General features: G+C 38.5%; 1 protein-coding gene across 1 annotated transcript in view; it reads left to right on the forward strand.

Annotated features, from left to right (window-relative positions):
• dpyda.1 (dihydropyrimidine dehydrogenase a, tandem duplicate 1) overlaps positions 1-25822 on the forward strand; it is a 127864-nt gene extending 102042 nt beyond the window's left edge. The window contains exons 19-23 of the mRNA XM_060870159.1: positions 9478-9620; positions 13935-14114; positions 23113-23259; positions 23395-23535; positions 24572-25822. Coding sequence (XP_060726142.1) covers positions 9478-9620; positions 13935-14114; positions 23113-23259; positions 23395-23535; positions 24572-24742 — 782 coding nt within the window. The 3' untranslated portion in view covers positions 24743-25822. The remainder of the gene's footprint in view (positions 1-9477; positions 9621-13934; positions 14115-23112; positions 23260-23394; positions 23536-24571) is intronic.
• Positions 25823-26257: the final 435 nt, after the last annotated feature.

A 26257-nucleotide genomic window follows, 5' to 3' on the forward strand; every position in this document is an offset into this window, starting at 1 on the left:
CTAATGATAAGAACACAGAATGAGATGAGGTTCTTGAAGCACAGCCATAGGATTAGGCTATCAATCACTGCACTCTCCAGGGACAAGGCAGATGAGACAAAACACTGAAAGATAAATCAGAAAAAAGAATAATATTGTTGCATTTTTTTTCCCTTCATCTTTGTATGTCTTTTTATCTCTCACTCTTTCTCTGTGTCTGTCTGTTCCTTTATTTGCTCTTCAAGTTGCAATCCGACGCTATAAAGTTTTTCCACAAAAAGTATTAGAATGTCTTGCCATGTTCAGTAAGCCCTGCTCAAAGTTATAATGTTTGTGACCCATTGATTGTTGAGCTCACCTCAAAATATCATCCCAAGTATTGCTTCATAGTTTTGTGTGAATGCATCTGAACATTCACGAGTTTCCAGTGTTTAAGGAAAACTAGATCTGCCCCAGTCATCTTTCCAGTTTATCCCATAGGTGTTTAATGGGGTTGTGATCAGGGTTCTGTGCAGATTGTCCACTCCAGCATTGGCCAATTATGTCTTCAAGGAGCTTACTTTGTTCAAAGAGGTATTGTCATGCTTTAAAGACAAAGACATCCTAGAAAATTGTGTGCTTCCAACTTCGTTTTCATATATGTGTGATGATCAGGTGTCCACATACCTCTGCACTATATAGTGGATATACAGGCAAGTATAGCAACATTGCTAAATTAGGAATAAAATCACATTTTGGAGATTGTTGACAAGCAGCTTGGGACCAGACATTTTGCCTGGGCTGGCATCATTATAAAAAGAAAATGAAGTTATACAAAAACGTATAAATGACGTTACACAAATACAAACAAATAGATATAGAGTTTTGCTCTTGGCAAATTCCTCTCACCAAAATATTTAGTTTGTTTGGTTTAATATATGGTGATCTTTAATGGTGACAAACCTATGTGTCAAGAATGTTGGTGTCTTCTCAAGATACCCTTTGCAGGGTTACTGGTGACATCAATGTGACATCTTGGACATCATTTCATTCCAGGTTTCATGACTGCATTCATTATTTTTGCCAAGAGATCAGCCAGATCAAATGAAACAAACATGAAGTCTACAGTAGGACTTGCTGGGTTTTCTGTGTTTGTTGAAGGGATCACAACAAATTCTCTAGCATTCTTCAGATCAGTCAAGATAAATAATTCATTCATGTAGGCAAATATAACCTTTGGCACATAGTCCATGTACAGTAACCTGTTCTTTTAATTATCTCTATACCATTTGCTGTAAAAGTGTTACGTTTAGTTTTTCCAGCTTTATGGGTAAGACACAGTTTGTCTGTATGCCATAATGGGTGTTGGATGAAACACAGTAAATTAGAATGAAACAAGATTATAATTTGAGACAATTAAGCCTGTGCTGTTTTCACAGACTTTTATGGGCACACGATTTTAGGCAGCAGAAAATGTTACTGAACACTGCTTACCAGTTTGTGGAGTGTTTTATGACCTTAATTTAATGGCACATTTTTAATTTTATAAAGATATGCCAAAAATCACTGATTGTACATTTTGCATATTATACATATTATGTTTAAGTCATTCAGACTTCAGTTTATCTCGTATGGCATGACATACATTCTATAATCAGTATATTAATAATATTTTTCAATACTGTTAATATTAAAATATTTTTTAAATGATGGAAGCTTATTGTTAACACTTTCATATACTGTACTTGCTGAAGGCTGATTGGCTGATAGCTGTTTGAGTCGACCAGAATACACTGTGCTAGGATTGATTTATCAAAACATATCAACATGTTTGTTTTACCCAGTTTTAGCCTCCACTGAGTGTGTTTAGACCAAATTTGTCTTAGACCTAAGGATAGATAGACGTAAAAACCTAGGATTAGTTTGCAAAAGAAGGTTTTACATATTGCATAAAATCTCAGAGTAGAACAAAAAGCTCCAACTTGCAAATTGGTTTGCAATTATCCAAGGAATCAGAGGGGGAAAAAAACTGTCTGTAGAACTTATATATGTGCAAATATATGGGCCAAAATAATTTACACTGCATGCTCATGCTACCATTAGACCAGTCTCACAGTCTCACTTTACTCAGTACTAGGAGAAAGAAACCCAGGTTTGATCAGGTTTTCATGTCTCAATGATTTGCTCCTCTGCACCTGATCAGTGTGAAGCAAAGAATCAGAATAAGAAGAAACACTTTTGGTTCGGAACCCTTATTATTATTAGTAATATCCTTATAACGGGATCAGTTTATTTTATTACTGTAAAAAAATGCAAATAATATCTGACCATTGATTTTGAGACATGCATATTGATAAAAAAAACTGAATTACAGTACAGTATAACATGAACTTTCATCCTTGTTCATTATTAGTCAAGCAGAAGCCCTTTGCCATCCAAGATTTTATCCATGAAGCTAATATTAGTATGAACATCTTTTCTAATTCATGAAGCTGATAATTCATCATCTCTTCTTTCTTCTGTTCTAATGCTTTATTTTGTTCTGAAATCAGTACTGAATGCATGAAAAAGAAACAGTTAAGAATAATTCATGTATCATTTCATGTATCATGTAATTTCACACTGGGGATTAAAAACACCATATGTACACCATAAACTTTAACATTAGCCTGTGATCTTTTCTATTATCACCTGATATATTTTTCCTAACAGTAGAACAACAGTAGAGTTTAGGCTAAATATATGATATAAAAGACTAATAAGGATATAAAATAGGCTTTGAAAATTTTCAGCATAATTCACAGAGACTAATGTAAAGATTAGATTAATGTACACAGTAAGAAATCTAGCTATGAGTACATAATAACTTGGTGAGGCATTCTGTTTTCATACACTGGACCAACTTCTACTCTCCTGAAAGTAAATCATGAAAGGATGGTGAAATATAATACTCAGGAGGAAAATTGAGTCTGTGTTTGAAAAAGTACAGTAAGTTGTCTTCTGGGAAGGCAGAGGTTAATGTCCCTGGGATTTTGGAGGTGGCTTTCTGTATTTCCAGTTCCCAGAAGAATAGAGTGAGAAAGAAGGTGGGTGTGGTGATTCATATAGCTTTGGAGACTATGCTGTCTGGGAATTCTTCAATTTTGGTTTGTACAAAATTGAAAAGATGAACCAAGCAATGAATTTTGTCCTCTTGACTTGGGCAGAACTTATGCTCTGGGCATTTCTTATTATTTTAGATGTATATGATATACTGTATACAAACAACAAAAGGCTTCCTTCCTCCAGGGCTAGAGTAGCTTCTCTTTCTTCCCAACTTCATAGTTTCCCTACATTGATGTCAGCTTCCTTGACATAAATCCACAAGGGAAAATCTTCGCTGCAGTTCTGCTGTTGGGACAGGACAGCTCCCAATGCACCTTAGCCAATGCTTAACAGTGTCGGAAGGGGAGTGCTACAAATATTTAACAGAAGAATTAAACCTTAACACCTCTCTTGCAATCAGTGTTTTATTATCTTTTCTCTATTAAGTTTTCTTATAGACCATTGTTAGGTTTTTTAACTATACAGTCATAAGGTGTGCTTAAGTCTAGACCAGTTAGTTTTTGTTACCAAGGAAATGAACCAAACACTTAATCTTCTAAACCTTTTCCTAGAGCTTGCATGAATAAATTATCCAAAAATGCCACACAGACATGGCTGGAGTGGCAGTTAGTCTGTAAGACATACTTAATATGGGCAGGGTTGTTGCTTCTACTTGTCAACTTCTGGGCTACTGATCACTAGGTCAGGGGTTCAACCCCAGCTGCCACTGTTTGGCCTTTGAGCAAGGTCCTTAACCCTCTCTGCTTCACTGGTGCCCTATCATGGCTGACCCTGCTCTCTGAATTGAAATTCCTAACTATCTCTAATATATACAAATAAAGGAATTTCTCCATGCTGTATTGTACATGTGACAAAGGCTTTTTCTTTTCCCTTGTGGTGGAATAGAGTCCTGTCTATGCTGTATTCCTAAGATATGTTAGAAATCTGCTGTGATCCTGACCAGGATAAAGTGATTACTGAAGAGAAATTAATAAATTATTAATTTTGTTGAACTGTTAATGAAATAAATTGTATTTCAGCATTACTGTCCATACTGCTCTTGGTGCTTTAATGAATATCATTTAAATGTGGACATTTGTCAGTTGACACATGAACATTAATAACAGAGAGCTGCATTATAATCTGCATTATAATCATATTACATATAAATAAAAGAAAAATTGGCATCATTGGAATTGGATTTATTAACCTGGTTTTTCTCTGTGTCTGTTTTGTAATAGTCATAAACTAGTCATTAAAGGTCACAATGCAAGACCTTTTAAAGCAATTACCTGTCAGAATAAAATGCACAGTAAGGTCAAAATTTTGTGGACACAGTATCATAATAATCACAGGTGCTTTTTGAACATCCCTTTTCCAGATTTAGTTTGTCTTTGCTGTTATAATTATGGGAAGGCTTTCCAGTAGATTTTGGAGTGTGGCTGTGGGGATTTGGGGTTTAAGTCAGGTATCGATTTCCACTCTAATATTGGCACACCATGTCTTCATAAAGCTTGCTTTGTGCACAGCAGCATTGTGAATCTAGAACATGTTTGAGCACCTTAATTCCAGTGTATGTAAATTGCAATGCTACAGAAGACATCTTATACACTTATGTGCTTTCAACTTTGTGGAAATAGTTTTGGGAAAACAACCATATTGATGTGATATTCAGGTTTCCAAATGCTTTTGGCCATGTATTGTACGTAGCTTTTTTGCTTTTTACCTCACCTCAGTCATACAGCTAGTTTGTCTGATTTCATTCTCCACAAATCACAGAAAAGATAAATATAAAAACAATCTAAAAATCAATGTCATTGGCAAACAAGCATTGAGAGCTAAAGGCAGTGTGTGGGTCAGGGCCCACTCGGATATCTAAAAAAATTCATTGCCATCACAGCTAACCCATATTTTATATTTCATGCTTATTCTACTATAACATTTCTTTTACAATGCACTGCACACCAATGTAAGCACATGAGCCATAATTTATTGATGCAATACAGCCTTGCAGCATCTTCATGTGCCCCCACATTTTTTCTGTATAGCACGCAGGCAGGGGGAAATTGAAGGCCCTTTGTGAGCCTGTGGTGAAAGGCTAAGAAATCAACTTGGCCATTTTCTATAAGAGGATTTTAATGCTTAAAGCATAGTTTTCTCACTTTCTTCCAACAACGGCTATTATTTTGCTTAAATTTTGTTATTCATGGTGCCAGTTTAAATTGTTCCTCTCAGACTTTGATACCCATAGACAATTCAGTTCAATGTTATTTGTACAGTATAGTGCTTTTAACAATGAACACTGTCACAAAGCAGCTTTACAGAAATATAAAAAGTCTAAAAATCTACATTTGTGTTGATCCCTAATTAGCAATTGAAGGAAAAACTTGCTAAGATAATAATAGGAAGAAATATTGAGAAGAATCAGACTCAAAAGGGAAAATCCTCATCTGCTTGACATCAGAGAGTGTGATTATAAATTTCTATAACTGGACATTATATAGTCCAGTGCAATTTCTTACTGTAGTTATACATCTTCATCTTCCCAATTCCCAAAAGTGTGACCTGTTTTTGTATATTACATGCAAATGGAAGAGTCTGGAGCTGCTATTTGTGTACAGGGAATAAAAACAGGGTTAACAGAGAGGAGTTGACTACAGAGATGTTCACAGTCACTATGTGCTAAGTACACACAGAGCAACATGGCCTTTGCAGATTTTGAATAGCTAGCATGCTGCATTATGCATCTTTCCCAGTCCACCAGATTGTTTATAACAGAGAGTGAAGCTTTGTTTGCCCACTAAAGAGAAAAGACCACATTCTTGAGAGAGCCCCAGTGAAAAGGACAGTTACTTCTGAATCACAAGATTTGAATCAGAGGTTTTGAAGACAGGCAAGAGTGACATATTTTAAATATGTTAATATTGGCCTAGACAATAACCACTGGCCTAGACTACTTGTTCTGGGCAGGTGTTGCCAGTGAACAGGCTGTAAAACTGTTGGCTAAGTTACAGACACTCATGAAAAACTGATGTTGATTATCTGGGAAACATCTCTAACAGCAGTCAAAATGTCATTGTTTGTGTCAAACATTTACATTTACAGTATTTAGCCGACACTGTTATCCAGAGTGACTTACATTATCGCATTTTTATACAATTGAGGGTTAAAGGCCTTGCTCAGAGGCCCAACATTGGCAGCTTGGTGGACCTGGGATTGAACTCACAACCTTCCGATTGGTAGACCAACACCTTAACCACTAGGCTACATGCAAACAAGATGTGAACAATTCCAGGATATGCTTTTTTTTCATTGGTTGTTGAGTTAAATCTTACCCAGATCCAATAGTGCTATTTTCTGATTGGCTATTGTGCAGCCTCTTTTTTTGATTGGCTGATAAGTGGCAGGCTCGACTAAGAACTCCAGGGGAGACGCGCTTGATTCCTGCCCGGTTCCATAGAGACAGCGGTGCGGACTGATACATTTTGGGCGTTGCGGCATATTAAGTATATGATAAATAGTACATTTTTCTGCGTGAAAAATGCAATGTGTGGCGGGAGAGCGTGACAAAAGACCGAAATAAGTGACACTTGAGAGCCCTGGATTAGCAACTCTCCTTATAAATTGAATGGTAGATAGCATATCAGTAAAAGACCTGTTTTTTATAGCGGAAAAAATATAATTATATCTAGTCTTTTATGGTTTTAATAACTGAAGATTACATTGATTTGTCCAGTTTAAAGAAATTACATCATCAAATTTAAAAGATAAACTGATGGCATTTTCCAAATGTAAACCCAAATGCATTCACAGCTGATCAAAATGATTCTTCTTCTTCTTCGTCTTCTTCTTCTTCTTCTAGCTTGTTTTGTCTATTGTCATGTATCCATATCAACATGTTTCTTGACTCACTGCTGTTTCTATTCAGTAACAGGCAGCATACAGTGGGTAGGGATGTTCATTATGATCCTACAGGTCATGTCTAGGTGGATTTTCCTAATTGTCTTTCTTTGTACATGCTTTCTCTGTTTCTCATGTTTATCTGATTTTTCCAAACTCACCATGTCCTATTTGATTTCTGTGTACATCTCACTGTGCTCAGAATTATTCATCAAAAAGCATGTGCTACGTGCATGTCTTACATTAGTGTCTCATACCAACGGAACCAACTGTCTGTACTAAGCCAAAGATACTGTTGTAGCTAACTAGTGAACTGAATTTACCACTGATTAAATCATGGCACAGTACCTGCTTAATGATCAACAGACAGAGTTCTCTATAAATGGTCAGGTAACATGACACAGCTAACTACTTGATGTCGCAGCCAAATAACTGACAGACTGCAGCGATGTGAAATAAAAACAGACAGCTGCTGTGCTGAGATGCAGAAACAGTAGCAGATCAACCCCTATTACTACTGATTAGGGACCAGCCACAACTCAGCTACTGACTTGCTATTAAAAAACAGCCACAGCCAAACAAGTGATCTGAGATCAGATGTAGTCATAACCTAACAGCTGACTTCAATATAATTCTATTCAATTTTATTTGTATAGCACTCTTAACAATGGACATTGCCTTAAGGCAGCTTTACAGATTATAAGAAATATAATGTAAAAAGTTAACAATAAGTTCATGATTGATATAAGACTTATATTTAAATGTTTTTATGTTTATCAATAATGAGGAAGACTGAAATGACTGAAACTAGATGGAAGAGGATGAAAGCTTGAGAGGAACCAGACTAAAAGGGGAACCCATCCTCATTTGGGTGACACTGGAGGGTGTGATTATACATTTTTATAAACACCAGAGTATGTTATTATGAATAATGTCCTTTCTATAGTCATATACAGTCAGACAGTTGGGTACTGATTAGTAGGTTGTTGTCCTCTAAGACCACATGTAGTTGGCATCTTCTCTTTGAATGCCCGAATAATGAAGCTTCATGAATTCATGAAGCAGAAACCAACTGTAGCTGGTATATCTCTTAATGCCTCAGGATCCTCATAGGGTTGGCCTCTTTTCACCGTAGGTCACCGTACGAAATCTTCATGACGCAGAACAGAACTAGACTTAGTAACAGCCCAACTAGAAACAGACCCCAACTACTGACCTGAGATCAGGACAGAGTCACAGCCTGGCAGTCCTATTGCTTTGTCTGTAGGTGTTGAGAATATAAAACTATTATTATTATTATTGTTGTTATTATTACTACTAATACTACTCTGTCAAGCATGGTCTCAGGGCTTTTCAGCTTTTGAACTGATTATTCACACAGAAATAGTGTATGGGATGCACTACGGGAGGAGCTGGTGTCATCGAGCATTGCTCATCCGTTCCTAATGCAATTAGAAGCCTCAGTAGTTTCTCTGCAGTGCTTCGGGGGGGCAGTGAATGTGACCGACACTCGCACTCAAATCCCTAGGCTTACGTTTGAGTGTCAGCTACCGGAATTGTTAAGTGTCCCCTGACTAAGTTGACTGTAATTCATGTCAGTAGATTACATGGCCCTAGGTGTCAACGATTGCATGTTTCATTGGACGAGTGTGCAGAATGGTGTTGGAGGAGATAAACTCATCACTCAATGAAGGTGAGAGGATGCCTCAGCTCTGAAACCAGGCAGGTGTCTGTCATGGCAATCGATAGCGCTTGTGCGTCTCATTGCTGAGTATTGGCCAGTTTTTTTTTAACTTCTTTTTATTTCTGCAGTGTGAGTGATGATTTCTTTACAAAGCATGTTGAGCATTAAGTATCTTTTAAAGATTACACTACTCACCTGAAATAAGGAGATCAACTGAAGCCAAAACTACTGAACCAATATTTTTTTGGTAGCTTGTGATTTTCTACCTTCTTCTTGTAATAAATACGTTATCTATACTGCTGAGGATCATATTATGTTCTCAGTGTGATTTAGTAAGGGTCATTTAACATGAAGGAGAAAGCTGGGCTTTGCATGTGTGCCTTCACACTAGACTTTAGTGACACTGGAGCTAAATGAGGGGAGACAATGTCTCCCACTGATCAATGAAGGAAAGGCCTGCCAGCTAACTGTGGTTAAATCTAATGTGATAAACGACTCCATCTGTCACCAGTTTTAATTCATTCAGGACACCGAGACCCAAGTAAATAAATAAAGGTTGTAACATTAGACGGTGCAGCACTCCCCAGAGCTTTTACACTGATATGAAATATCCGTGTAGGGGTTTGTGAAAGAGAAAAAAAGGAGAGGGTGACAGACTTGATTATGATTAATGTTAATCAGAAAGATCATTTTGTTCCTAGATGAGGTATGCTACTGCATGACCATTTCATCCAAGTTAGACGCTTAATCAGATAATTCAGTTTTCTGAATGAAATATGAATTTGTTTATATGTTGTCTTTTTTTCTTTCTTTTTTTTATTTTTTTATTTTTTTCATTCAAATGCATTTAGGCAATGCCATTCGTCCGATTGTCCTGCGTGCGGTATCGGCTATAGCCCGGGCACTCCCTGGTTTTCCCATCTTGGCCACTGGGGGCATTGACTCTGCTGAGTCTGGCCTACAGTTCCTCCAAGCAGGCGCCTCAGTACTGCAGGTAATCTTGCTTTCCATATTTTTCAAAAAAAATTTGTTCAAATCCAGTTAAAAAAACACAAGGATTTTAAATACAATTTACATGTTAATTAAGGACTACACTGCTGTTTTATTATTATCTAGCTAAGAATATTTTGGAAATGTATTTCTTTTATGCAAACAAAGATTTCATTGGAAAATTTGGAGTTAAATGACTATCTTTTAACATTAAATGTCAAAAGGAGATTGGAAAGTGTTTTCAAACTCTCCTTATCCTCGGTGGGTTGTGTCTAGGGAGTAATCAATTAGAGAATCTGCATGCAAATTGAATCAATGTGAATAAATGCATGCACTATTTTTAAAATATGATTTAATGTTTTAGTAATGCTTCTCTGTCACCAACCTGTTAAGTCTCAACACTTGGGATCTGAGAGGCTTTTTTGCAATTCATCCAGAGACTCGTCTTTTGAATTAATAAGAAAATTTAATTAAAGAATAAAAAAACGGGCTCTTGATCGAATCATAATGCCTTCAGTTGCAAATTCACTGCCATGAAAAGCTTTAATTTGTATTTCATCTTGCAAAATATAGCTTTCTTCCTTTTTTGACCGATTTTTGTTTGTCAGTGATGAAAGCAAATATATTCTTGCTTAAGTTTTTAGACTGGGGATTAGTGATGTGAATTCTGGGTTGGATTAGGATGTAACTTGGAAGTCTGCAGTTTGTTTAGAAGATGTGGCACTCATTCAGCGATGCCTCAAAGGCCCACGGCTTTGTGAAATTGCTACTGCAAAATAACCAACACAGACAGCAGTAGCCTTTTATCATAGCCAAAGACTAAAGCATTACTTTTGATGGTAAAATAGCATACTTTCTTGGTTCACTGCAGTGTTTTATCTTAGAGGAATCTTTCAGAAAATGATATTATTTCCTCCACATGCCTCTGGAATATTATATAAATAGTAAGTAAGACATTTATTGAAAAATAGCAGTACATGAATACAGTGTAATTGTATATGATACAATCAGGAAGTCTTGTAATCTGTATTGAAGGAACATAGGAGGCTTGAATGGGAGAATCAGTGTTTGTTTTTTTTGTTTTTTGTACAGTAAATACTCACTGTTTACTGTCTGTTTCAATGTTAGAGGCAATCTTTAGAGACACTCTGCTCTTGTCTGTAAGTAATGATTGACACTACGCTGCATCAAGCTTATTCTTCTTAGAACAAACAATATAATGAAGTCAATTCATATCCTGTATTGATTTCTCCCAAGATCAAAAAAAGGGTTTTTTCCCCCGCACTGTTTATTGAAGACCAGCTCTCTGGTCATACATCTGAGCCAGCTGTTCACCAAGACTCTGATCATCCTTCTCTTCCATTGCACACAAGATGTTTTAGCGACTCCTGCATGCAGGAAGAACAAATGTTAGGCACCTTTCAATCAATAATCTTTACTTGATTCTTTATCTAAAACACTGCCATTAGCCTGTATTGAATTCTATAGAGGAATTTTGACATAAAGTGTCTGTTTTTGTGCTGTCTTTCTATTATATATTCATTTTTTTTTTTTTTTTTGCAATGAAGAAGCAAGTACCGGATGTCGCAAAACTATTGTAAAGGCTATTCTTATATTCTTCTTTAATAATAGCGGTCCATTTTGATATGTTCTCCTGTCTTAATGAGATTGAAGGCAGCAGTGAGAGAAAAATGTCAGCGTAGTTGCTGGCAAGCCTTTTGGGCCAGTGGAGCAGTGTTTCACTAATGACTGAATCAGTTTAATCTTAATGATCCACACTGCAATATCTCACCATTTCAGTGCATGTAAACAGCTGTGAGTTGCAATAAAAGGAGCCATCATCAGGTAGCAAAAATGACTTGTGGCCCAGAAAACATTCATTTTTTAATTCAGTTTGAAATGGCTAAGTGTCTCTAGAGAAGAAAAGATCAGAGAGGACAAAGCAAGCTTTTAACAAGCAGCATGTTCCACGGTTAAGATATTGATTGAAGAAGCACTACAAGCAGTGTTTCTGTAGAGGAAAACAAAGGGAAAAGGTTACGCTCTCCCTTCAATTCACAAAATCTAGGTAATGTCGGTGGGGGTGGGGGGTCTTACTAGATTTTAGTGACAAAAGAAAGTAAAGAAAGTTCTGCCTTCGCTAACATTTCAAATGTATTCATATCTGTTCACTTCTGATGTCCAATTGTGTCACCACACAGCCAGCATCTTTTACCTGTGAAGCAATATAAAATAACAGTGGCTAATATCCTCTGGCATATTGGACATAATGGTCTAATCAAAAGGACAAGAGCTTCATGCGTAGTCATTTTAACATTTGGATGCCAAACTGAATTAATCTCTGTCTCTTTTGGGAAGACGGTGTTCTGCTAAATGCCAGAATTTTATCACTGGAAATAAAAGAGCTGACAAAGAGAGAGCATGTGGCGGGATCTAAAAGCATCTGAGATCTCAGAAGGAGTTGAAATCAATGCCCAGCCATAGTTTTCAGAGTGGATAAAAAGGACCTGCTGCCTCACTTGCTTGGAAACCTCTTAGAAATTCTCACTTTGATTTATTTCAGGAGTCAGCTGCATTAGGATTAAATGCTCTGTAGCAGGGCATCAGATCTTTGATGTTCTCAACCAAATGAGGAGCACTAATGGACATATTTTTGCACTCAGTTGAACAAGGCTCAGAGTTTTCAGGTCTAGCCTTGGGAAGATCACAAACTGTGCTGTTTGTCATAATTAAATTCGTTTGCACTAATTCGTGCATTTTTATGCACAGTTCTTTCAATGAGGTTGCAGTGCTTTTAACAGACTATTTTTGTGCTATAGTTGTGTTTTAAATATTAAAACTTTTACCAAAAATATCTTTTGGAAATATTATCACATTCAAGCTATTGTAATCAGTCAAAAGTCATTTGCAGTGTTGGAAACCCCTCTTTTGCCAGCTGCACCTTTGAAGAGTGTGACTCGTTCATTTCTGTTGTAATTACAGTATAGGCATGGTGAAATTATATATTTGATATTGTATTTGTTTGCATTAAATGGCAGTGAAATGCTATCAGATTTCATTGTTTATGGGTGTTTTATTAGAATTTTCTTTCAGTGTGTTCTGCTCTCTTGTGTTATGTTGTGCTGTGCTGTGTAGGGTTGTGTTGTACTATGCTGTGTTGTGCTGTGCTCTCTTGTGTTGTGTGTTGTGCTTTGTTTTGCTGTTCTATGTAGGCTTGTCTTGTGCTGTGTTCTTCTTTTTTTGCTGTTTTCTGTTGGGTTTTTGTGTGCTATGTTGGTGTGTGTTGTGCTGTGTTGTGTGTGTTGTGCTGTGTTTGTGCTGTGCTCTGTTGGTGTGTAGTGCTGTGTTGGTGTGTGTTGCTTTGTGTTGTATTGTGTTGTGTGTGTTGTGCTGTGCTCTGTTGGTTGTTTTGTGATGTGTTGTGAAAAACACAGTTGATGTAGCAGACCAGAGTTTTATGCAAATCAGAATCCTAACACAAAAATCTTGTATCCTCAAGCCATACATGGGCAGCTGGAATAAATGGCTCCATTATCTCAGCATGTGCTATTCTGACTGAGATTTAATTTTTAAATACACTGTTCACCCTGCACCACCATGGTTACATTCCAAAGAATCTGGGAGGATTTGGGAAATCTCAGATAAGAAATAGGAGGGAGGAGTCAGAGAGGTGTATAAGTCAGGAGTCAGTTGTGAAGATTTTTTGTGTAGCTGTGAGTTAATCCTGTGAAAGGTAGCGCTTAGCCTTCACAAGCCGATGTCAGATCGGTGATGATTCAGGGAGATAAGCATGTGTTATCTGTTGCTTTACCACTTCCTGTGGCTGCCATCTGAAGTGGCACAGACATGTACACAAAGGCCCAGGTCCTACTCCTTCATGCAAATTAATTTCACTAAGCCCAGAATATAAGAGCCAATTGAAAGTGGCTGAAAATGAGCAATCGTATACCTGATTAGTTTCTTAAGCTGAGTTTTATCAGACTTACCTTTTCACACAAGTATAAGGGAAGCGTTTAATAGGTTTCTCTAATGCTAATCTGTAGAATCTCAGGATTTTTCCGATTTCTTTTTCGTTATTTATATTTCATCAGTCTTAACTTATGTGTCTGTGTGACTGCATGTGTTCATGTGAGTCTGTGTGTTTTCATATCTTGATTGAGAGCATATATCAACACAGGGGATTGAAATATCTGACAGTTTATTACCTTGATCCCACTTGAAAATCTTTGTTTGTTTGAGTGCATTTATAATTATGTCAATGGAATAAGTAGTAAGAATAGTAAGGTGTGTGTATGTGTGTGTCTGTGTGTGTGTGTAGGTCTGCAGTGCTGTACAGAATCAGGATTTCACAGTGATAGAGGACTACTGTGTTGGACTGAAAGCTCTGCTCTATCTGAAGAGCATTGAGGAGCTGAGGGACTGGGATGGTCAGTCTCCCCCCACTGTCTGCCACCAGAAAGGGAAACCTGTGCCCACTATGCAAGAGCTGCTGGGTAAGGTAAGTGACTAATGGCCATTTTAAAACCCTCTGATCCAGCCCATTATCCCCACTCTAGCCTTTACACCTGTTTTACCATTCTCTCTGCATTATTCTTTTTTATTATAGGCCTTTGACTGGCCATTAGTAGTAACACCAGTAATTCCAGAGCAGACAGTCTAGGTACTCATTAATGCAGCATTGGCATTATAGCTTTGGACTTGCATCTATCCATTTATGTTACTTTGTTATTACAGGGCAGAAATTCGCATAATTGCAGTGCTGTCCAAAGCACAAAGTGGCCACTTCCATGGTAAAGATATTTTATTTAGCAGCAGAGGAGTTAGGGAATTGATGGAGAGCAGAGGTCAGTTTTTATGGTGCTGTATTACAGTACATCTGAGGGAAAAAAAAGAAGGAAGCCTTTCAGGGAAAATTACCATAATCTTAAACTAATGAAGCGCAGGTCACAGCTTGTCAGCTAATAAAAGCAATAATAGCAGTGAAGAACCACAAATGTCAAGAGCTATTGGGAAGGGGCACAGTTTGCTATGAGATCTAATCTAAAATCTGAAATACGAAAAAGAGTTTTCTTTGAGTTGCAGGAAAAATAATTGGTTTACTTTTAAGGATGCAAGTGCCCCCTCTACTTTTTTCCCTTTTAACTCAACATTTACATAACAATAGCATCACAATAAATGAGTATCTGAAAATGAGATTGGACAAAAGCACCTTTTCTGCACATCCATTGGTTTGTATTTTGCATGTTCATTCTACCTTGGGTAATCTGCCTTATTATTTGCCGACCAAGAAATACTAGGCAAAATGGAAATGAGGAAAACTTCAGTAAACTCTTTTGAAAACAGCACATTAGGGGCCTTTATCAGATCACAGCATTCCTGCTAATATACCAGCACAGGGACAGCTTTGAAGCCTGCATGCTTTCAAATGCACCAGTAGCGCCTTCACAGTCTCTGACGGCAGGACATCTCACCAAGGCGACATGCAATAGTTTAAATGCTAATGCCAGACGAGTGGCAGAGAATGAGGAAATAAATGAGCAGGAAGCAGGCAACATCAGAGGAGTGATAAGTCTAAGTCATTTTCATGCCAAATGGGGCATTTTTGCCAGAGTTGTTGGCACACTGACAACAATAGTGATGTGGTACTGTGTGTGCAGAGGGAGTGGCGTTTCAGATTGTGGCAGCTTGTAGAAACATCAGCACAAACACAGCTTCAGGCAGCAGATGACTGAATCCACTCATATGCCTTGGAGAACAGCTGTACACAGGAGGGAAAAGCCACTCAGACCCTCACAGAGTCAGGCCATAGGCATACTTTATGTGTGATCTTTGCTTGGTATGCCAGTAAGTCCCTATAGCACCGCAATATTCCTCTGCTATTATAAACTATAGCAAGAGAACTGCCACCTGGGACATGTCATTGGCCTTTAAGACGCCATTTTTCATTATTCCAGTTGCTTCTTTTTTGTTTGGGATAAAAAACGGACACATACATGAGGTTGTCTTTAAGTCCAGATTATATAGAGCAGATGTTGTGAAATAGGCTGAGGGGCTTGAGATATTGCCTGTCGGCTCCTGTCCTCTATCAGCTACTGTTGAAGCCCTGAATGTGGCTGTGATTGACAGCTCACCTGTGTGAAAGTTTGCACGGAGTGAGAGAGGAAAGTATCTGCACAGACATACTTCATCTACAGCACCAGACAGGAAAGACAAAAAAAATTGACTGTGTCAAACAAAAGCTAGAAGTTGAGAGGGCGGGAAGGACATTTCCACTTTAAGTGCACATGGTGGAGGAAAGGAGCTGGAGAATAAGTGAGCCGGCGAGAGAATATGAGGCAGGCTAGCAGGAAAAGGCAGTCTGATAGCTCTATAACTCAAACTATGAAACGAGAGAACGAGAGGCTGAGTGCATGTCACTGTCATGGCAATTCACAGGAATGGCAGTTGATAAAGGGGAGCCTAAAGCAGAGCTCAGCTAAAGACATATTTTCTCTCTCTTTGTTTAATGTAGGCAGTCAGAGTGCTGTCTCAAGCGGGCAGACTCTGTGGTGAACGCTGCTGCTAGCTCAAGGGATGAGCAGAATATCTTTGATGTATAAGTAAGCTATTCCATTTGGGGTTTTCACACACAGTGGGCCAGCAGTAATGCAGCATGTCCAATAAAAAGCAGCAGATTTGAGCTCACTGTATTCTATGTGTAGCAAAAGGGTTCATGCAGTATGAACTGCAGGCTACATTCTTGTTCCGACATGAGGCACGTGGCCGTTGCTCGAGTACTGCCATCTCCTAAAGACTGGGAGGCCAGGAAGGTAGGATTTCACTGGCTTTAAAGGAGCACCACAGCTCACAAGTGTATGAGAACATGGAGGAACCGACATTACCCCAAAGTCCTGCCTGCAACTATACCCAACCCCAGGGTTCCAAACGCTCCAAATACAGGATGGGAGAATGGGCGTGCTGAGAGGCAGCCAGCAGGTGGGGGCATGGAGGCTCTTTAATAGCAGTTTGGCTGGCTGTGAGGTGCCATGCTGCCTGGCAGGCATGTGGTGGTAATGAAGCCTTCAGCCAGGCTGCTTTCCCTGCCTCAGTCAGCAGCCACAGCTTGGCCCTCATGCTTTGTTAGGAATGGAGTAGCTGGAGCAGATGGTGTGTGTGTGTGTGTGTGTGTGTGTGTGTGTGTGTGTGTGTGTGTGAGATTGTGATTGTGTGTCCAAAGTTATGTATATTTAGTAATATGTGTAAATGTGAGACTCAAATAAAAGAAGCTGGTTACTGTGTTTATGTACATTTTATATATATATAAAATATATATATAGTTATGTTATATAATTTAGGACACCCCATGATCTTCATTTTAACAATATTGGAAGATTCACTTAATTTAAAAAAATATAAGGGGTAAAAGGAAACCACCACATTTATTTGTACTTGAAATGTATAAAATTACCTACAGGTGTAATCACATTATTAGAACATTGTTAACCTAAAATATCATCACGTGACCTACTGCAAGCTCTTGCTACAGTTGATGTCAAAGTGCATGAATCTACAGTGAGAAAGAGACATTGACAACTTTAATTATCATGGGCGGTGTGAAAGGAGGAAACATGGAAACAGGATACTGTCTAAGAAAAACATGAGGGCAAGACTGAAGTTTGTAAAAGGCCACAGAGACAAAGGCCAAGATAATGTGCTTTGGACAGATGAGTCTTAAATGTAATTATTTGGACACCATAACAAAGGGAATGTTTGATGTAAACCAAATACAGCATTGTAGTAAGAGAACCTCATACCAACTGTGAAACATGGAGGTGGAAGTGTTATAGTTTGGGGATCTGTCCAGCACCACCATCAATCCACTATGAATTCTACATTGTTTCAGAAGGTTGTATTAGAAAAGTAACAAATGGAGAATTCTGAAATGGTCAAGTCAAAGCCTAGATCTAAATCCTATTGAGATCCTGTGGGTGATGTGAAACTGACTGTGCATGCAAGAAACCCCTCAAATATCACATAGCTGTAAGAATTTTGCATTGAGGAGTGGAGGAAACTTTCTTTAAGTTGATGTCAGAAACTGGTAGATGGCCACAAGAAACGTCTCATTGAGGTTTATTTCAGCCTCCTAACATTTCCTCAGTTCAAATACTCATTTTGTTTAATAAGTGATAAAGAATAATAAGTGCATGTATGTAAAATATCAATTCTATACGTCATATTAACTTTTTATGTCCAAAATTTAAGTATTATTTTTTCTACAGACTTGTGACAAAGGAGCACAATCTACACTCACCAAACACTTTATTAGGAACACTCGCACACCTGCTGTATTTATTCATGCAATTATCTGATCAGGCAATCATGAGGCAGCAATGCAATGCATAAAATCATGCAGATACAGGCCAGCAACTTTGGGTTATGTTTATATCAACCATCAGGATAGGGGGAAAAAATTATCTCAGTGATTTTGACCGGGGGATGATTGTTGATGCCAGACAGGCTGGTTTGAGTATTTCTATAACTGCTGATCTCCTGGGATTTTTACACACAACACTCTCTAGAGTAAAAAGAGACAATAAAGAAAGAACATCCAGTGAGTGGTAGTTCTGCAGATGGAAACACCTTGCTGATGAGAGCGATCAATAGAGACTGGCCAGCTGACTGAAAGGCTACAGTAACTCAGATAATCACTCTTTACCATTGTGTTGTGCAGAAAAGCATCTCAGAATGCGCAGCATGTTAAACCTTGAGTTGGATGAGCTACAACAGAAAAAGTCAGCATAGAGTTCTACTTCTGTTGTACCTTTTGGAAAATGTAACAAACTGGATAAATACGAATATTTGTCTAATAGAAAACATACACCAAAACATCTCTGGACAGTCGACTGGAAAGACTTAGCTAGGTTTGACGAATCTTGATTGCTGTTGAGACACACAGATGGTAGAATAAGAATTTGGTTCCAACAGTATTTATACTTCACAGTATAAATACGTTTTTCTCGCACATTATCTTCCTGCATGAAGAGCAGTAAGTCAAGTGCCACTGATATAACCACAGTATCTCAGTAATGGTAAGGCTTTGGGCAGCAAATACAGCTGAAATATACTTTTAGAGGGCAATATAAAACATGTAAATATAATGTAACGAAATAATTAACCTTTGAAGCCTCTGGGAGCACACAGTAATATCTGTATTTTATCTGTGTGCTCACAGAAGCTCAGAGGTGAGAATACCTCTCTAGAAAAGATTTTTTTATGGCACATTAATTATTACAATAAAATTATGAACTACGCTTATTAAGGGAGCTGTAACCATAGCAAATAAGTTAGCATTTCTTTAGAGAGGAGCACAAATATGGTGACACTCTTCCCACAGTTTATAAAAAAACAAGAAACCAATGTGCGAGCATAAAGGCATGAACTGCGCACAGGTCATTTCAGCATCCTTGGCTGTTTAGAAATTCAGTTTGAGCATCTACTGTATATAGCATGGTTCTGAATCTGTAACGCTTTCCTTGCATAAATATAGGCATAACTTTTGAATATTGAATACATCCAAAGAGTATTTACTATTTGAATGAATTTATCATAAATATTGTCAGAAGAATATATGGCTTTTTTATCCTGTATTGCATTAACAGCAACATCTCTTTTCATCTAAGGACCCACATTTGTTATATCATTATGGGCCATAAAGCAGAGACACAGCTTTCAAACCCATAATCCCACGTCCCATCTTTTAATCCAAAAGCCCAATTAAGATTATTTTATGTGATGTATGGAATCATTAGCATGTGAAGCTGTGAGTAGGCAAGGGAGGAAAGGAAAACTGTTTAGAAAATTGCTTTAGTGCAAATGAGATGGGAGAAGAGTCAGCAAGCCTCTGTCCTATTAGCCTGGCCACAGTGAAGATATACAGTTATTGTCATCAGTGTGAACCTGCTGGATGGGATTTGCCTGCACATATCAGGCCCCAGAGACAAGGCAGTTGGTGCTGAGCTGGATAAGAACAGACTAGTGTAAGCGTATCAACCTGTATAGAGAATAGCTAATGGTGCACTGCATGCTATATTACAAAAACTAAAATAAAATTTTGATTATAACCTTGATTATAACTTAAAGCTGACTGTTTATTTTCCTTCCATTCATTTGGCCTCATTCATAAGGCCAACGTGTGTTTTGCTGGATTGTAGGGCTACAAATGATGACTATTAGAACAGTTTAAGGGAGATTATTAAGTCACAGCTGAATTGAATTGTAACTTAATAGTGGGTTTGTATAATGCAGTGGATTTGAGAGGTGAAACAGGTTGCCCCACTTCTCCTCCAGTACTAATTTCCTGTCCGCTAAATGGCACTTTGCACTGACAGTTATTCATGTCAAGCAGCAAACCTCTCTCATTTATTATCACAGATGCACCCAATGGGTTATTTGTTGTCTTCACTACCTCACACCCTAGATTTGCAAGTTTGTTTGGGAGGAGAGAAGTGCAAAGAAAAAACACAAAGACAATTCAAACTGATGACAGTGTGAGTGTCTGTGCATGTGCATGTTGGGAAAACATGGCATCCAATTAGGAGAGTCTGCGTGCTAGCTGAAAGCATGGGCTTGGCAGACAGGGTATTCCACACCACCCAGTACCTTTCATTAAAGCAGACACAGCTCACCGGCTCAGGCAACTTTTAAACAGAGGCTGCTGAATTATTACACAACAAATAGGGGCTATCATGCAGAACATGAGGAAAGCAGGGAGAAGCTGCTGTGTCTTAATGAGCCAAAGTAAGTGTCTTCCTACTTTGTGCCATGCCTACTACTGAGTTTGACTAGTCTGATGTCTCACTGGGAATTCCTCTCTCTCTCTCTCTCTCTCTCTCTCTCTCTCTCTCTCTCTCTCTCTCTCTCTCTGTCTCTAGGCCTTTCACCTTTATATACTTTTTCATGTCCTGTAATGGTTGCAGGCAGCAGAAAGGTGAAGGAGAAGGAACTGTATTGTGGGTAAATGTGGAATTTGTGTTGTTTGGTTGAATTAACAACGACAGAAATCTATATCCTAGTTTCATCATTAATTGTTGTTATACTCGGACATGATTAGGGTTGTTCAGAATTCTCTTTCTTATACTTATGACTGGATATTTAATGTACAGTTTTGCAACTTCTATCACAGCAACCTCACAAGGATAAAGGCATGTACAGTGTGTAATTCGGTGTGACGTACTAGTGCATAGGAAAATGTCACAATGGATTAGGATTTTTTTCATTCTAAAATGGATGTAATGTGATTTGTTGTTCTACCAAAACACCAAGAGATATTTGGTAAGAAATTATTGCATTGAAATCTAACATCTGGTGTTCAGTAATGTTCCTTTTGACAGTGTAAAGCTAAAGGGTCTCTGACTCTAAACTGAGATTTTATTTCATTATGTAGCCTCTTTCATGCCTGCTGAAATGTTCCCATGCTTCTCTATACTAAAAGGAGCTTAAATCTAAAACATTTAAAGAGCATGACTAATCTAACAATGCATTCAGGATTTCTGCCAATTAAATATTTAAATAATACTGACATTGAAACAGCCTTTGTTGTTGTTTTTTTGCAAGTAGAAAAGGGCCATTTCAGCTGTGTGGCTTCAGTTAATGCTCTCATTAGGAGCTGTAGTAACTCACTGTGCCAACTCTGTATTTGTCCAGGCTTATGATGACTCGTTTGCTTTATTGCTGATCTAGTGGTGGCTTTCTGGATCGCAGTTTTAGAGGATTTTACAACAAAGAAGCATCTGCAAATGCAGAAAAAACAACCAGCATTCATAACCACATGTGTTTCAACTAGTTGGCCTGTCCTGCTGTGCCCTCCCACCAGGCAGGATGAAATGAAATAGAAGTGCTCGGCCTGGTGCGTGATTGCGTTTTTTACACAAGCACAGCACCACGTTCCTGCTGCCACGGCTGCTTGCGCCTTACACCCACTACTTTCAGGAAGCTTAGACCAACCCCCTCCTCAGCAGGCTGAAGACAAACTGCCAGCCAGTCGACCCGTAATTTCTCTTGCCTCTGTCCTGGGCAGCAGCATGTGGAAACAGTCATGAATATATGGTAATCTGGGGGAATTGCGAAGAGCAGGTATATCTGCACGTAAGCACGCACTGAAAGATGCAGTGCTGCAGTGAAATCTGTCGGCTGCTCTTCAGCGCTGGGTTCCTGCCGATGAGCAGCTGTGTGTGACGATAATGGGGTGACTGGGTGAAACTCACGTCAAATTACCTCACCATGAATCGCACAAGATAGAGAGTGGATCGGGAAGAGGGGCTATAGAGGGAGTTAGGGAGGAGAGAATTGGATGAGGGAAAAGCCAGATTGAAAGAGAAGGCATTAATTTCACATTTGCATGGATTCCATTACTGTTGATCTTATTAGGCATGAGGCAGCAGTGCTGTGATCAGTCTTGTAGGTTGTGGGGAGTGGCATGGCATTGAGCATACACTGATGTAGGATAAAACTGAATCTCACTCTTCTGCTTTCTCTCTTCTCACAAATAAATGTGTTATTTTGTCTGAGGATAGAGGCTCCCATGACTATTAGACACCTAGTACTTGAACAAAAAGACAGTTTTGCTGTATGTACTTTGTGCAGTACTGGCTCTCAGGTGAAAATGATTCTTTTCTGCAGCTCTGCATGATAATGAACACCTGTATAAGGAGAGTATGATAAGTGCATATAGTTGCAGTGTTTATCAGATCACCTCTTTGGAATAACATGGAGTGCAATAGCCTGCAGACACCACTTAGCATGGGCAGGGAATCCCTTCTCTTCTCAGGTCGGAAATGTCTTTACTTTGAATGGCAAATGAATATTTTTGCAAATATATTGCATGATTTTACAGTACAGGGCTTCCCAAAGATAGAAACGCACTAAACTGAGGAAATTACCTGGCATGACCACTAAGAATATTAATTTCCCTTTTTATGCACAACCGGTTTGATAACAGAGATAATATTTGATGTAACATTTTAGGTTTTATTCAGCATTTAAATGTATTCTTTGTGTAAAAGTATACAAGCCTTTTTTTGACTCATCACTACATGCAGAAATGAGTAATGCCTCAGGTTGCTAGGTCTTTAAATGATTATATTGACCATAGGATCTTTTTGATTTTTAGTGATGAAAATCTGTAGACGCTCCTCAGAAAAAAGGGGTGCCAGGGCTTTAATGTATTCAGGACAGTCGGCTTTGAGCTTTTATTTGCTTCTATCCAGTGTTTATTTTTCTCTGATGCACTAATGAGGGAAGCGACATTGATGCGTTCGTTCATTTGATATCTAAAGCCCAATGACTTTACAGACACCCTTTATTAAAGTAAGAGAGATATTTAAATAAGATACCAAATGTAGAGCAGAAACTAAAAAGTACTGTGATGAGGAGTTTGCCAACAAAGAACACTAAATAAAATTGGATTGTTTTTATGGATTTATGGATCCTGGGTTTTAAAATATATTTTGCCTTCCCAGAAATTGCCAAATTTTGGTCCATATCTTGAGGAAAAGAAGCTGGTCATAGCAGACTACAAAAAGAAGCTTACCGATCTTAAAGACAGCACACCTCCTTCCGGTGGCTCAAGAATTAACGCCCCTAAGACACCTGTGCCAACTGTTCAAGTAAGAGTTTATTTACACCTCTCAAGGCATGATCTCTTGGTATTGCTGTTGAATGACAAGGCATTACTGTGTAAATCTGAAGGTTTTATTTTGGGCTTATGTATTGGATTGCACTTATTTGTCCTCTGTGGTCAGGATGTGATAGCCCGAGCTCTGAAGTATATTGGAGCATACCAGGAGCTGAACAACCAGGAGCAAGTGCAGGCTCTTATAGATGAAGAGATGTGCATCAACTGTGGAAAGTGTTACATGGCCTGCAATGACTCTGGATACCAGGTGCTTGCATCCATCTACACACACACACACACACACACACACACACACACAGACACACACACACACTTGTACTCACTCTCACAAAAACACACACCGCCTGAATGACTGTACCAACACAAACCCACAGCCCAGAGCATCTGGCCATAACCTTTTCCCTTCTCACCCTGGCTTGAGCTTTCAGGTTTTTTTTGTTGTTGTTTTTCCCCCCACCACCGCTACATAGCCGCTAGCTGCAGACAGAGAGATCATTACCCTGCTTCTGCTCCTGCATTTCAGCAGCCGGTATGGAGATGATTCTGGCCAGCTCAAAATTTTGCATTTTACATTCAGCTTGATGCTGAAACAAACAATTAAAAAGTGGGTGATGAGTTTCTCAGGCCCACTCACCAGAGCCTAAAAGCACCTCATTATCTAGCCTTGTTTTCTAAGCAAAGCCACTGATGCATATGAGCATCTCTGCCTTGACTCATAGAGGATCATCGGATGGGACAGCTGTGACAGTTTTATTAAAGTATTTGTCTCCGCTTTCTCCTTCTTTCTGTTGCTAAATAAATGTCTCCTACAATTTATCATAAGGGTATTGATGAAGTAGTGAGCCAGTTTTATCAATGCAGTAATTGTTCATCGTGACACTCATTGTCGGTGAATGGATCTCTGAGAGGGATTACATGTTATTAATGGTTTCTAATAAAGAGGGGCGTTTATCAGCACAATGTGCCATGATCAAATAGGTGGCCCAGCATTAAGTGCAAAAATATCACACTTAACCAATGACTGTTTTCTACAGAAAATACCTTAATCATTGAAAAGTCATTCCATACAATGTTTTAGAAATCATGTGTACTAGATTTCATGAAGATCCCGTAATGTGACACAATACATCAAGGATATGAAGGGTAATAGTTCTGTCCGGCTGTGTTGAACATATGGAAGTGCATGTGTTGCTAAATGTCCATTGGTTACTCCACTGCACCCCATGCTGGGGGTATAATGATTCTAATCTAATCGTGTGTGTCCTCCCCTTTATCTCTGGCAGGCCATTACATTTGACCCTGAGACCCATTTGCCTGTAGTTCAGGACAGCTGCACCGGCTGCACTCTCTGCTTCAGCGTCTGTCCCATCATCGACTGCATCCAAATGGTTACCAGGACAACGCCCTATGTGCCAAAGAGAGGCCTCCCTCAAGCCATCATGCCTGTATGCTGAATGAAAGAAGAGAAGGAGACAGGAATGAGAGAGAGAGAGAGAGAGAGAGAGAGAGAGAGAGAGAGAGAGATTGAGAATGAATAATGAAAAAAATCACCAAATGTCTACATCAGAGCATTGATTTCAGTACATAATTGCAGGGTGAAAAATGACCTTTGTTGTAAAGGAGGGGGGAGCAAATAATTAGTCTTGAGAAATAATTGCTTTATATTCTGAAGCCAATTATCCAGAAATAATCGCACAGCTAAAAAATACTTGCGTTATTTCAAAACAATAGCGGGGCAACGTGTTGTCGTGGAGTTCATTCGCTCCTCTTTGTCAGGGCTGTGCTAATGAGAATGAAGAAGGAGGATTCAAATAATAGATGTTCATGATGATGCAGGGAGCCCATGCCACCACTGCATGCTGTGTCCTCCAGCAAGACATAGTGATAGTGCATCCTGTAAGCTATTATTTAAAACAGGAAATAATCAGATATACAGGTGGTTGTCATAACGACTGAGAAATATTGATTAATATGATTTGTAAACATTTCTAACATATATAACATGTTTGGTTATCCTCATGTTTACAGTTTTTCACCTCCATGTACGTATGTTCAAACAAGCGCAGCTCCTTTTGAAGCTTTGATTAGTAAGTGGTTATTCTGAGAACCAGCCTGCTCGTGTTATACTGCGAACGCCGTGTAGAAAGGTCACCGTTGACTGGTTCCAGATCATTAGATATGAAGACTAGCTGTGATTCATTCTAGACCCTAAAGGTCAGCTCTGACCACTTCTATCTCAATAAATCCACACTGCTCCGGGTTGTGTGCCTTCATGCAACTGCTCCATGTCAGCAATACAAAATGTTACTGCACAGGAACAGGATGTGTCACTGAGCTGTCACAAGGAATGGCTGTGAAAGTTATTTCATTTATTTATCCTGTTGCACGCAGTGACAAAGTATTTTACATGATCTCTGTATTCCAGAAGAGGGTAAATGGAATGTGATGAATGAAATTTGACTACTAATTAAATAAAATTTGTCATCCCATGTTTATCTGTATTTAGCACTAATAAAAAAAAATCACATACATGATGCTGATGTTTCTGGATGGATGTTTTTGTGCTTTCATATTTATTTCTTTTGGATTATTTTTGATTTAGGAAATCACCACCAGCACCGTGTTTAACAGAGATTAATGAAGGTTAACGATTATATCCAGCTAATCTGCATCAAATACAGAGCAATCAAAGAACTCTCGAGAGAATAAACCTTGGATTTGTTATAAGAACACGTAAAAAATTGGAGTAAAATTGACTTAGGAATAAGTTTCGATGTGTCGATTTTCGAACAATTTCCACATCTAAAGACATAGTAAATTGAACTAAGCACATTTTAGGTATGTTTTCAAGGATTATTCTCATTAAAAATGTAAGAAAATTAAACTAGTTGTGTTTCTTTATAATACATTCCTAAGTCAAATTCACTCCAATTTTTTTTTTTGTTTGTTTATAATATATTTTACTCACA

Source organism: Tachysurus vachellii, chromosome 5 (genome assembly GCF_030014155.1).
Source record: "Tachysurus vachellii isolate PV-2020 chromosome 5, HZAU_Pvac_v1, whole genome shotgun sequence".
NCBI lineage: Eukaryota > Metazoa > Chordata > Actinopteri > Siluriformes > Bagridae > Tachysurus > Tachysurus vachellii.